Source organism: Anneissia japonica, unplaced genomic scaffold (genome assembly GCF_011630105.1).
Source record: "Anneissia japonica isolate Jap-2015-1 unplaced genomic scaffold, ASM1163010v1 scaffold7370_len818893_cov191, whole genome shotgun sequence".
Taxonomy (NCBI): domain Eukaryota; kingdom Metazoa; phylum Echinodermata; class Crinoidea; order Comatulida; family Comatulidae; genus Anneissia; species Anneissia japonica.
Genome location: NW_022687459.1, coordinates 403,677 through 417,728, shown reverse-complemented (window position 1 = coordinate 417,728; position 14,052 = coordinate 403,677). Strand labels below are relative to the sequence as shown.

Below are 14,052 nucleotides of genomic sequence, written 5' to 3'. Positions count from 1 at the left end.
TAGGACGTAAGAAAGCAAATTTTTCCAGGGCCTTTGGCCTCTGAACCTGGGGCCCTGGGCGACCCCCAAAAAATGTGAGAACACTGCAAAATCGGCAAAATATATGAGAACACTGAGCCTGGGAAAAATTGTGCTGGTTCTTACATATTTGCAAATCTGATAACTACCCTCAATTACCGGGTTAGTGAAATATTAAATAATAAAATGCAGTTATACACCACAAAAGCGGTCAAAGAACGCAACAGAATTTGAGATTCGTTTCGTTATAATTGTTTATTAAAAACAAAGGAGTACAGTAAGTGGATCTGAAATGCTATACTTTTTAGTACAATACAATACAATATTTAGTATAGAATTGCATCAAAGTATAGATACTATACTCCTCTGGGTAACACGGCCGATGGTGGCGGAAAGCGTTTGGAAAACCCACCATGACGTCGTAGTTGATTTTCAAACAAACCACGCTTCCCACAATCGGCTGTGTTAACTTTAGAGATGGTTGGCAAACAAACTACTGCTACTCCGGACCACACGAACTGACTTGTGTTTGATCGAGTTTTATATAATGCACAGTAACACAATGTTCACTTCCTGGTGTTGAATTAGCAAAAACAATTCATTGACTCATTTACAAATTTCATTCATTAATCAATTATTGTAATATTTGTAGAAATACTGAGTATAATCTAATCTAAATTTAGATTAAATCAGTTGGCATTTTTGTTCATCTGAATGAACATTTACTCATGAATATTCAATAGAGCATTCTGAACCTCAACATATGCGAGTCACTGGAAATCTTGCCCATCAGTAGTACAGTACATTGAGTGTTTAGCTAGCTTACTGAGCCACTTTGGTTGGACGATGTAACTGTCAATGTAAATATTTATACACTTTATCTATGTCTATGTAAAACCCATACAGCGCATACAGAACAGTGTATTTTGCACTTTTAAATTTAAAATCATTAACCATTAACCCGAAAGAACCTGTTCAAAAAATGATAGTTATTCATTAGAATGGCTAAATATGGTAAAGGTGTACAGTCTGCAATTTATATAGACCTGCTTTTTCATGTTTCTGATACCTTTTGGCCATGTAACAATCGTAAAATTTGGTCCCCTGTTTTACTTGAGCTAAAGTGACCTTAATAAACAAAAAACAAATACATTCTTATACTTTATCCATAAAAATACTTAATTTTACTGTAAAAACATTAGTTTTGGTAAACTTTTTGCAAAAATCAGGAAATATCCGTAAGGTTGTTAGCATTTGTGCGAGAGAAAAATTTAGTGCCAAATTGCTCAGAATGTGATATGTATGTATATTTGCTGTAATGAAAGATTTCCTCCGAAAATTGACAGGAAAATATTTATTACCAAAAACACATTTTTATGGCAAAAAAAAAGAAAAATAACCCCAGGATTTATATAATGTTCTTATTTTCCAAGGCATCAATTTTAATTCATTCAGTATCCGCTAATGACATTTTTATACTTTATGCATAGAAATATACCTAATTTGAAAAAATGGTTTTGATAAAATTTGGTAAAAATCAGGAAAAATATGTTGGTCTCTTAAGCATTTGTGCGAGACAGTCAAATTACTTTGGCATAGGCATGTGTATTTCCATTAGCTGTAATAACAGACCATTTTCTGAAAAAATAAGGAAAAATATTATTGCCAAAATAATATTTTTAGGTCAAAAAAACACGATTTATATAATTTTCTTATTTTTCAATACAGTGTAATATTATACATTTTAATCTTATACCTTATAAAAATGTATTCTAATATTTTTATTGTTATTATTATTAATTATTACTATTACTATTATTCTTATTATTACTATGAATTGCCAAGAACAACTGTTTTAGGTAAAAAAAAAATACAAGCTTTATACAACTTTCTTATTTTCCAAGCCATCAAATGTTTTCACTTATTCAATGGTAATAGTAAAGTGACAAATAAATCACAAATATTTTTAAAAATATACATATTTTAAAAATATAAAACATTATATTGATTTAAAGCTGCCCACCGTACCCCCTTTTTTTGGAGCCAATGTCAGCAAATTTCTGGACCTACCACTGCTTGAACAATGAGTGACCGTAGGCTGTGGTTGTATCAACTAGGTTTGAACATTATCTACTTCCATCATTGTAAATTAATTGTTTTAAATTGCATCACTTTCGGCAAGATAACAAAATAACTCTTATATTAGCTTTGTATTAAGAGGTTAGTCCACATATATCCTATGCCTCCTTAAAATGGAAACATTCTGAGCTACATTTCCTTGATTGGCTATGCAGCATGCACCCTCACAACAACACATGCTCAGTCTTCTCGTAGATGGACTTGAAACAAAAGGTCCAGCTTGTGTGGTCTTAAAAAATAATCCTCACTACCACACATCCTTGGTTTGGGTTCAGTTTTCTTGATAAGGACTTTGAACAAAAGGTCCAGTTTGTGTGCTCTTAAAAAATAAAACCCACTGCATCTTTCATAAGAGTAGGGGGTTATCCTGAGTTAAACATACTAAGCTCCTACAGGGACCACACTTGTAAGCAAATCAGCAAACTGAGTTGTGTTACTCTCCTACCTGTGCCTGAATGCTTTTCGGCCATATTGAACACTGAAATGTTTTGTATACATAGCTATAGTATCAACTGATTGAGAAAGAGCAATAATAAACTAACACAGTATATAGAGGCAAGATCTGTATTGCTAGTCTTGTACATAACATTTAATGTTCAAATGGATCGTGATACAGTACATGTACAAGCTATAGGCGAACACTTTACTCACAAAATGAAATCTAAAAGGGACCTTCGGAGGAAAGAAAAACAGAATCAAACTATCAAGCGCACGATGACTGTAAACTTGCGTTGTTTTATCACATCAAACAATTCATTACAACACAAGATAAAAAACAATATATAAATTATGATTGACTTTTAACAATACTATCAATAATCTTTTGGATTTGTAAACATCCCAGTAGTTTTATGGGAAGCAAATATACATTACATTAACATGACATTTTTGATGGAAATTACCAAAGAAAATACCATCAGTATTGACAAATCAATTTCATTTTGTTCAGCTACAATGTACAGTAACTCTTGTTTCTACTATAGGATTACAAAAGTAGAGACAAGTCTTGGTAACTTCTCTACTACTATCTTTGAGGTAACATGCCCAACATGTACATGCTGACAAGCTAAATGTTGAAATATGTATGCAAGTGTCAAATAAGTAAACATTCACACTTGCAATAATCTACCATGAATCATTTCACATATTTTACCTAAATGTGATCATGATGACATCACATCATGACCGTATATAGGCATACAACAATGTGGAGAGAGATTTAGATTCTAAGTATTTGTTAGGGACACAAGCACTTTCACCATGTAAGTTATTGAAATATAATCCTGTTATTTTACAACCAACAAACACTACCATCAATAACACAGAAGTCGGGTGGGGAATTTTTTTTCAATACTGAATATTTGTTTTAAATATCTTATTTACACTTTAATGGTTGTAAGGAAAGTTTTGGGAACTATCTTTTGATATAATTAAGTTTTTGACATTTTAATTTGTTGTTTTGGCACTGCATTTCATAGTGTATATGTATGTGTGTGTGTGTGTGTGGGGGGGGGTGTGATTACTTGTGATGACCCGATTTGATGAATGAGCCCCATCTGAAAATAAAGTTTAATAAACACCTGTAGTAAATGATTTCAGGCAGTATAAGGTTGTATTGTATCCTAATTTGCTTATAATCACAACAATAACCCATTGAGATTACCAATAAAAAATCTGGGTCATTTCAATTTTTCTTTAAAACCCCAAAATGTCACCTGTACCTTTGTAAAAACAATAAGGACAACAATGATTTCATTATGTAAGCTACATCAATGCATTCTGTAATAAATCAACAGTAATTCATTATTTCTTTAAATCTAGGAATACAGGTGTGTATATATATATATATGTGTGTGTGTGAAGTATGAAATGATTCTAGCTATACTTATAGAGTGGTAGTTTAAATTCCAAGTTGAAATTTCTATAGCAACAATCAGTCCATATTAAGTATATGATGCATGATGGTACAAAGAAACATGTATTTTGGCTGTATAAAATCCGTTATAGAGAACATAAAAATTAAATTTAATGTGTGGCTATCTAGTTAGTTGTATATAATCCAATACGATTACATGATACTCCCTCATATTTTGAATGTTACAGAATGAAGCACAGTCTGATATGTGGATGACCCCGTTACCCATTACGTGCTAACCAGACAGCAACCACACAAAGTCTACAATTAACCACCTTGACAATTTAATTTACAGTCGACCATCCTATAAAACATGTGCCATTGTAATGTACAGATGTGGGTGAAGAATGCTTAGAGCTAGGCCTTCGACTTTAGCACTCAACTTAACTATAATCCGTGCAGATTAAGAATCAACTTGCTAGACCATCCATACATAACACATAATGCCTCTTACATAGCAGAGGCCCAGACTTATGTAATAAACCCACTGAAACACCTTGCACCTTAAATTAATGTCCAAATATTAACCCCTTTGATTAGAACAAAATATTTTTGTTGTCTTAGCCAAAAGCATTCTTCGACTTATGCAGATATTTAAGTGGTTACAAAATATAGTGATTATAGAACCTAATATCGGGGGTTGAGGTGATGAGGGCCAAAATCTAAATAACACATGTTCAAAACTATCCATAAGGGATACCTTAAAAATAGGGTGCCCTCTATGAACAACAAAGAATATCTTGTCACAGTTGACCGTAAGAGGGCAGCAATCATATTGCGATAATCTTGATTTAAGATCATTGTCATCATCTTCTTCATCACCCATCATAGTTAAATCACTACTACCTTGATAAGCTCTAATTAAACTTCAATGAGTGCTTATCAATTCATAAAGCAAGCTCTAAACTCTTGTCCTGTTGAGGCCTAGCTGTAAGAATATATATAATATACAGTATGTATGAAATAAGAAGTGAAAAAAGACAGGATCACCAACAGACAGTGTCAGGACAAGTATTATCCACAATTAATCGGATAATGAGATCATTTGTTATTTGCACGGTCAGGATGGTCTCAGTTTAAACCTAGAAATAATTAAAAAAAAAAGAAAATATATTAATAAATATAATGGACAAATGAATTATTAGATGAATAACTCAATTCATTTGGGCAATTTTTCTATATTTCCTTCGCATCCAACAGCAAGTACACTCACCGCCTATGGATGGAACGATGCATTATAGACCAAGTCTCTTATTGAGGCCTAAGAACTGGAGTTATCTTTAGTAGTGAGAAAAGTCCTGCAGTCACAGGAATTGAACTCAGCACCCTGGTATTGGAAGGCAAGCATCTTAACAACCAAGCTATTCAACTCCAATCCGTTTGCAAAAATCCCTGTAATTTTATCAACTCCCACACACCCAAACATATATGCATCAACATAGGCTATAAGAGGGGTTGATGTGAAATCCCTCCTCTCTCCCCCCTCCCCTTAACACGAATGATAATGCCAACTCAACTTACATGACATGGCTTCCTGTGCAAAGTACTTGACGTCTATATCAGTATCTGTATTAAGCTTTTCCAACACCGGCTTTATTTGAGTTTGCAGACAACTGCAAAAAAATGAAAAAAAAGAAATATCATCATCATTATTTTTCATATTACAATGAATAACACATGAACGATGATGTGTGTTAACTACCATTTCTTCTATTAATTTTCTCTTTTTTTTTTTTTTTTTTGGTTTATCTTGCCTTTCCTGTTCATTTCGTCTTGCTTGGTTCTGGCACCATGAGCACACCTCGCAGATACTGTTGCCTTATAATTCTCCACTATTAATATTAGTCATCACTAGTCCATAAATTGTGTTTTAAAAATGTCATCTCGCATTCATAGCACTCTGTCAAACTTACCTGGCTTCTAGGAGAGGTGAAACTGTTGAAATTGTTTTTGCGACATTAAAACGTACATTTGCCACATTGTCATTGGCTAGACTAACGACGACTGGAATCAGGCTCTTAGAAGTGACCTGGCCGCCGCAGACGTTTGCTAATACATTGATACAGAATAAGCATGTCATGCGGTGTAAGTAATTAGAATCGCGGGCCATGCTAAGGATCTTGGGAATGACTTGTAATTGTGCCCAATCAGCTCCAAACTTCTCAACTAATTTTTTCAGGTTATTGGTCGCAGCTTCACGGATAGCATAGACTGCAAGAAAAACACAAAAACAAGTTAATCATCAAAAATGCATAATAATCAACAACAAAAAAAAAAGAAGCACTGAATGATTTTTGTATTATAATATAGATTAACTGAGATAACAACATCAGCATAATTTTTATTATTCATTATTATGAGCAAGGTTGAAGATGCATTGACAACAGATCCAAACCAAAATTCGGACCACATTTCCAAAGCGCTGAACCTATGTGTCCCTATTCTTACACACTGATTCGATTTTCAGATCCCTTTGGTAGGCTTTTCAATCCAAAAAAAATGGATTTGGTATAAATGAATCTTTATTCAGCATACAGAATCTGTATTATTAAACTCAAAATATCACCAGGACTTGCATCTAAAACAGAATTAAAAGAATCATATGCTCGTTTAACACTTACCATGATCGAGGAGCCATGTCATACAGAGAGCGTTAAGTTTCTCATCAAAGAACTCAACACCTAGTTGTCCTGCCAATAACGGCATGTACTCGATGATGGCCAGCCGCACCCTCCACTTACTGTCCTCTGCTAATTCCACTATAGCTGGTAGTAATGACTGTGACAGTTGCTGGATTCCGATCACTAGATGTGTATAAGAATAAAAGAATTAAATTAGGTTGGGTGGCATTTGGAAAGCACAAAAGATCCTCTGCATCTATTATGCAACTATTATTATCCCAAGGTACGTCACAGAAAAAATATAACCAGTGCGTTATACATGATACAACCTATGGTTTCAGAAACCCGGCATAAGAAATTAAAAAAAACCTCAAAGGGGCACAACTGAACAGGGACACTATGTGCAACAATCAGAAAGTCAAATTTGCATTAAGAAAGGGAGACAGACAGGAGATGTTACAGAATAGTGGACACTGAAACTAACACAGTGGGATGACTTACCTGAAATCCTATAAAAAAGATTGATAAAAGCGGTCAACAGAAAGAAAGCAGAATTTATAGCCGAGGTAATGTTCAACATTGGACTAAAGTATACAGTACACCACTTGCCTATACCATCATATTGTTTGGGTCAATTCATCTTAGCTGGACTCACCTCTGTGAACTTGTCGGCTACCATGTAACGCACCCTCCACGACTTGTCTCCGGCGCACTCCCTCAGGGTGGGCATAATAAGGTTCTCTTTATCTTCATCTGTTAATAATCCAGCGATGGCTACACATGCCTCAACTGCTAACAACCTTACTGAGTCCTAACAAATGTAAAAGACTGTAAATAATACTTGTAATTTTGTAGCAAGAAAGCATTCTACCAGTCTATGTGTTTTAAAAGATTACGAGCACAAATACGCTGGAGCAGTCACATAAAAATGTAGAGAAACCAAACAGTAATTTAGTTACACTAAAAAAATAATGGTATTACAAACATCAGCTGTCAATCATAGATGATTCAGATGTCAATCATTGTAACATACCTGCTCGTCACCAGCTAAATTCACAAACATAGGTATAAGGTCGCCCTTCACATGCTCTATCTCCGTGACCTTGACAAGCTCGCCTAATTTTCCAGCAGCTGCTCTTCGTACCATTGGGGTGTCATCGCTGCACAGATTACGGAAATGACTGTGTGGTGCAAAGAGACAATAATATTGTCAATAATAATATTAATAATATACAGTATTGTCAATAATTAGTAATTCACGCACACAGACTAAGAGCTGAGAAAGAGAATTAGTTATATGTTCTAGCAAAGCAAACATTACATTTAAAAAATAAACGTAAGCATACCTTCGTAGATCTTGTCTAATTGCAGGTGAACACTTTTGGTAACTGACGCTGAAGAGTCCACACGCCGATGTACGGGATGTGAACCAATCACCGGCAGCGAGACGCTTTACCAAGGCTACAAAGAGATTCTCCATGTCCGCCTTAGAATGTTCTTCTGATAGTTTGCGCAGAGACTCCACTGCTTTGTCTCTTACCACAGTCTCTTCAACTGTTGCAAGACTTTCCAATGGTGGCTACAAGACAAAAATAAAACAAATTACAAGTTATATATTTTGGACACAAAGTAATAACTTGTGTTCGGTTACTGCCAGCTTAATAAATTATAATAACAAAATTCCAGTCTCCCATTTTTATCACAGTATACATTTTTCTCTCTTGCACTGGGCAAGACATAGTGATGACATCTGCGATGATCAAAAAAATGTGGACTTACTAGTAGACAGGCCACATGCTCAGGTCCACCGACAAGCTGCGTAAATGTGCCAAGTTGCTCAGCCAACGCCAGCAAGACTTCGTCCTCATCGTAGATCGTGTCTGAAAATTGAAGATTTAACAAATAGTTTATTATAACTTTAAAACTATACTAGTTCAAATGACTATAAATAATGACAATTATTCGTGTTCCTTTTGTGCAGCAAATTATGATACACATTTTAACAATCACATGAAACAAAAGACACTTTTACATTCATTACCCATATGAGGCATGTCGTGGCGAAATGGTTAAGTTGTCGCACAGGCCAGTATTGTGTAAATGAGCTATAAAATACGGGAGCTCAAAAAATTGCTAAAAAATCCAAATTTGTTTTTCACTATAGATCAACAGTTTAATGTCTTATTATTCATGTCCCAAAGTATTAGTTCTAGAAGTGGTCAACAAATCATTTACATTAAAGTTTTTTTGATAGTTCTTTTTATTAAACAATGTATTTACAAATAACTTTGAAAGGCAATTACTCAAAATCATGTTTATCTTGACTCTAAGAGTACTGTTCACTTTAAATTAACTTAGGCTTGAAATGTCCAATTTCCATGAATGACTTCTCATTTTAAAAATCACATACTTAGGTATCTGAAAATACCAATAACATAATAATAATAATTTATTTCAATTTTTGCTACAACTTAGCCATTTTGCTACAACATGACTCATATTTTATTTAATGGTAATTCTTAATTGATAATCCTGTGTTATATCGTTTTTGGTTAACTGAAATTGCCTTAAGATAATATTCATTAAAGATGCTGTATGAACTTCAAATGATCTATCTTCCTTAAAATAAATTTCTTCATTCCATATTTGTATTTGTGTCATGCAAATTGCATGTTGAAATTAACAAGAATTCGGATAATGATGAATACCCTCTTTTCAAATGCTAAGAAAGAGCTAAGTATGGATTTGAGGTGGCAAAAAATGCAAATAAATTCCAGATAGAAATACAACAGTTCTCTAGTGACAACAAATAATGCATTGGATGAGTAGAAGCCATTGTTCACTGGCCAACACAATACTCAATGGTGATTCAAGTATTTACTATTCATTACTTAATTCATGAATGTTAATTAAGCTAAAGCCCTGTCCAGACCATCGCAGTTTATTTGAGAGAAATGTGATGTGCCAAATATGGTCATGATGACATCACATAATGACCATATATAGGCACATCATGACTATATATGGGCATACAAAAATATTTTTTATCAAAGAAAATTTGATAGTCTGGACAGCGCTTAACAGAATGCTATTATTATAAATAGGATTTTTTTTTTCATAATTATTGTCATGATATGATGAAACATTCAGGATGTTTAATTTTCAACAGGCATGAAATGGTGAATATAGAGTTAATAAAGAATCAATTTCAGGCCTAATAAACAAACTAGGAATGTTTGGACTAGATTTAACAGTGAATAATTAACTGAAAAATAAAAAACTCATACTGTAGTTCTTAGTTTAAAGTTTAATAAATGACAGCAATTAATTTATAACACAATCACCAAATTCAAACCCATCCATGACAACCAGAGCCAAGCACAGGTAGATAACACTGTTTATCATGACTCATCGCTAGCTGATAAATTAATGCATAATACAAAGCACACAACGTTCACTTGTAACTAGGCTGAACATATCATTTTATAAGAATATACCAGGTCAGATTTTTCTCCAACAAAATAACAATATTGTTTTTTACATTTTACAATGGAGTTTTTCTGTGTTAAGTTTTATTTTGTCAACTAATAATAATAATAATATTCTTATGTCCTAACTCAGACAAATGATTTCCATTGACAATTTAAAGGTTAAAAAAAAAAATAATTCCAAGAATTTTACATCCAAAGAGTGTTCTGAGCCAGCAAGGTAAAACAAAAATTCTTTTTGCTATTTAAATCTTATTAATGTGTGAATCAATCCATAATTATTAATCATAATTAACACCATTATATATATTAAGCGACACAATATGAGTATTAGACTTACCTGTAAGAAAGGGGATAAGCTCACTCCTTGTTCTCTCGACCCCAAGAGCTAGTGCTATGGTGGAAAGTTTCTTTATGCTGTTTAAACGAAGCTGCAAATAACAAGACATTAAAAATAAATGTATTTATTAATTGCAATTTTCCAATGATATTGCAGAATTATACAGCAATAGGAAAAATTGATATATATATATATATATATATATATATATATATATATATATATATTTACTAAAATAAATTTCAATTATTTGTACTACCATAAAAACAGAAACTATACAAAAGATGTATAATTCATAAAAATATATTAATTTTAGTTGTTAAAAAATATATATATCAAGAACATATTATTATCCTTTTCATCTATGATTTAATCATGTTTGTTAATTGTTATTAATTGCCTTACAAAATATCTGAATTATTTTAATTAAAAGTACCCAGTAATGGTTCAGACTGTTTATATATATATAATAATATGTTCTTGAGGCATGATCAAATATGATCAGATTATGTTATCAACATCAGCTACTGTACTGTATGCAATGAAGTGTATGATACTGTGGTGTTACTAACCATTTTGCACTTACAGTAAGTTACAATGTGACTGAAAACCTGACTTTATTCATCTCTTTTAAGCATGCTTTGTTCACCAAACAATACGATGCTACTTCAATTGCTAGATGTTGTGTAAATCCTTTTTGTAAAACTGACTGACATGTTTTTTTTTTGCCATTTGGGTGTGTAATTCTTTGGTTGGGCTGTTATCATTCACATTATTTGATCATGTAATTGCAGTTTAATACTGTACCCTCTGACCACTAGTTGTAGTATGACAGTAGGATTTTAGCCTAGTTACACAGAAGTTTATTTTAGATTGAAGCCAAATTCATGCTGTATGTCAAGTTATGGGAGCTGTAATAAATTTTAATATTAATACCGTATTAATTAGGCCAACAGTAGGCCATTAGTAGCCATCATAATGTAACAACCTAAAGACATTTCTATCCAAAGCTGTGAAAATAAAAATTTTTCTTGCTGGACCAAGGTCCAGATTTGCTAAAATAATTGCTAGCACTTATATATCAGCTATTTAACATTGGTCTAGTTTTAATGTTTTTTTTTCTAGCCCAGCCCTAAAATACTCAAGTCCCCGACCCAGGACCACCACCTTTTTACAGTCCTGCTATCTATGCAGGTTTGTTGTATTCTTGCATATTAACATTAAACACTAAAGAAAACTTTGCTCAAGGAAAATGTCAGTAATATTTAATGCACTATTTATAAGTTTAATGCATCATTTAAAGGGATGATTTACATTGTAGTTATTCCATTCAATAGGAAAGTTGTTTTTTTCAGTAGTTAAACTTATGTGAAAATTTTGTAACTTTGAAATTGCAAATGTGTAAATGTGCAAAATGTACTTGTGTAGTATGAAAATTTAACAGGAATTTCCTTAGACTGCACTTGCTGGGTGGTTTGACTCTGCATAATAAAGTTGTTCTTGTATTGTACATTTTTAGCATTGAAATTAATGCTAAAAAACAAAAAAAAAATAAAAAATAGCCACCCAGCAGGTTGAAGCAGAACTCAAGCTTCATTATTAGGCTAGAGAGGCCAATCAATAAAGAATTGTTCAAGCTATCTAGCCTACCTAGGCCTAGGTTAGTAGTATTTTTAGTTAGTAAGCCTAGGCCTAGCCTATTTTTACTCAGCATAATCTAGAGACAGCTAGCATCATCTGTCTTAAATTGCAACAGTAACTTTAAATAGCAAAATGTAATTGGGTATGATCAGTCCAGGGAGCTCCTCGCTCGGTGCTAGGCCTAAGACTATCCTAGTTTGACAATGCAATATGAATGATTGTTAATAATTAATTAACGATAGTTTATATGTGAAGAATAGAAAGAAACCCGGAAAGCCATTTGAATAAAACTATTTATAATAAACATTAGACAAATATCATAGAAATAAGTGAAAATGTTATCTGTGTGTTAGAAAATCAAATAGTGTTCTTAACACATTAATGACTGGGCCCTAGGCCCTCCACCCTCTATCTAGATGAGTTGTAAACATGCACGAAAAGAAGTTCAAAATGGCAAATTGATGGATGATCGAACCAACTCTTCCTGGTGAGATGTAAGTAGTTTCTGAATACCAGCAAAAAACTGGGTAATTCAACTAAGTTATTTATGAAAATACACTTGACAGATAATTAACCAAAATGATAAATACCTGAACATCTTCATTACGAAGTTCATCAATTAGAACAGCAATTGGATAGAGCGAATCTTCAGAACTTTCGCTTGTCGCCATTTTGAATACTAGACAGTCGGGTTTCTCACTGTGCTTTTGAAGTGATTTGGTGAGGGCGCTATTTATGACGTACTGTAATTACTTACAGATACCCAATACTGATAGTGTACTATTGCACACGGTACTAGGTACTCGGTGTACTTGTGATTCTGATGGAAATAGTGTGGTCTATTTTAATTTTTAAGTCAATTAATCTAATGTATATTATATAAATTCACATAGTGCTTTACAACCAAGCCTCTCAAAGCGCTCGAGGTTTGGACTATAGCTCGTACAGTATCGTATTCTACAATAACCGTTTATTTTGTATATCATCATCATCATCATCATCATCATCATCATCATCATCATCATCATCGTCATCATCTTATAATGTGCATAAACCTCGTATGAGTATATTCGCACAGCTAATAATTATAATTATACTAATAATACAAATTATTAATTATGATGACGATAATAATAATGATTTCAAATAAGAGTATACGTTTGGTATAAAATGGAAAAAAACATTTCATTTTTTTTTTTTCATTTCATTTCTTTAGGCACGAGCGCTAAGGATATGCCAATAAGTGAACTTAACCACTGTGTCCTACGTGGCATATCCATTTAACATCAGGGGACTTAATGGACCAGTACACAGGGGTAACCCTCTTCTCAAAGGATGTACTGGGTTCTTTAAAGTGCACACGAGCCAAATGCGTACACTGGACCTACGGTCCTTGAAAAACTTGGAAATAAAAAATTCAATTTTTTTTTTTCAAAAAAATTGTTTTTCAATTTTTTTTTCAGTACCATAAAAGGCATGCGCGCGAGGGTGATAAACTAATAATTTTTTTTTATTGGGCCAAATAATAGTTCAATCTTATATAGCGCATGTAAGGCCCATAAAAAAATTATTAGTTTATCACGCTATCAAAGAATAAAATCTGATGAGGGAGGGAGGGAGGTTTTTTGTTTTTTTTTGCTAACCCCGCCCCCATTTTACCGATAATCACAAGTAAATCAATGGTTAGAGACACATATATAAAAAGTCATAAGAATGGAATCAAGTTTATATTTAAAAAATATGTTTTTGTTGTACCAGTAAACATAATTCCAAGAAATCCTGAGCTTTTCAAGTGAAAATAGATGGAAAAAAGACCATTTGAAATGAAAATATATGTTGATTGGAAAAAAAAAAAAAAAATCAGATTTCCCCCAAAAGTGATGAGGGAGC

At 33.1% G+C, this 14,052-nt stretch overlaps 1 protein-coding gene across 1 annotated transcript; it reads right to left on the bottom strand.

Annotated features, from left to right (window-relative positions):
* Positions 1-2,720: 2,720 nt before the first annotated feature.
* LOC117119154 (serine/threonine-protein phosphatase 2A 65 kDa regulatory subunit A alpha isoform-like) lies at positions 2,721-12,894 on the bottom strand. Its single transcript, XM_033263968.1, has 10 exons — positions 12,753-12,894; positions 10,522-10,612; positions 8,473-8,573; positions 8,040-8,272; positions 7,727-7,874; positions 7,345-7,504; positions 6,694-6,876; positions 5,986-6,283; positions 5,594-5,685; positions 2,721-5,154 (listed from the first exon to the last, which is right to left on the bottom strand). Exons 1-10 carry the CDS (start codon positions 12,831-12,833, stop codon positions 5,144-5,146), a joined length of 1,398 nt encoding a protein of 465 aa, XP_033119859.1. The 5' UTR covers positions 12,834-12,894; the 3' UTR covers positions 2,721-5,143.
* Between the last annotated feature and the right edge of the window lie 1,158 nt (positions 12,895-14,052).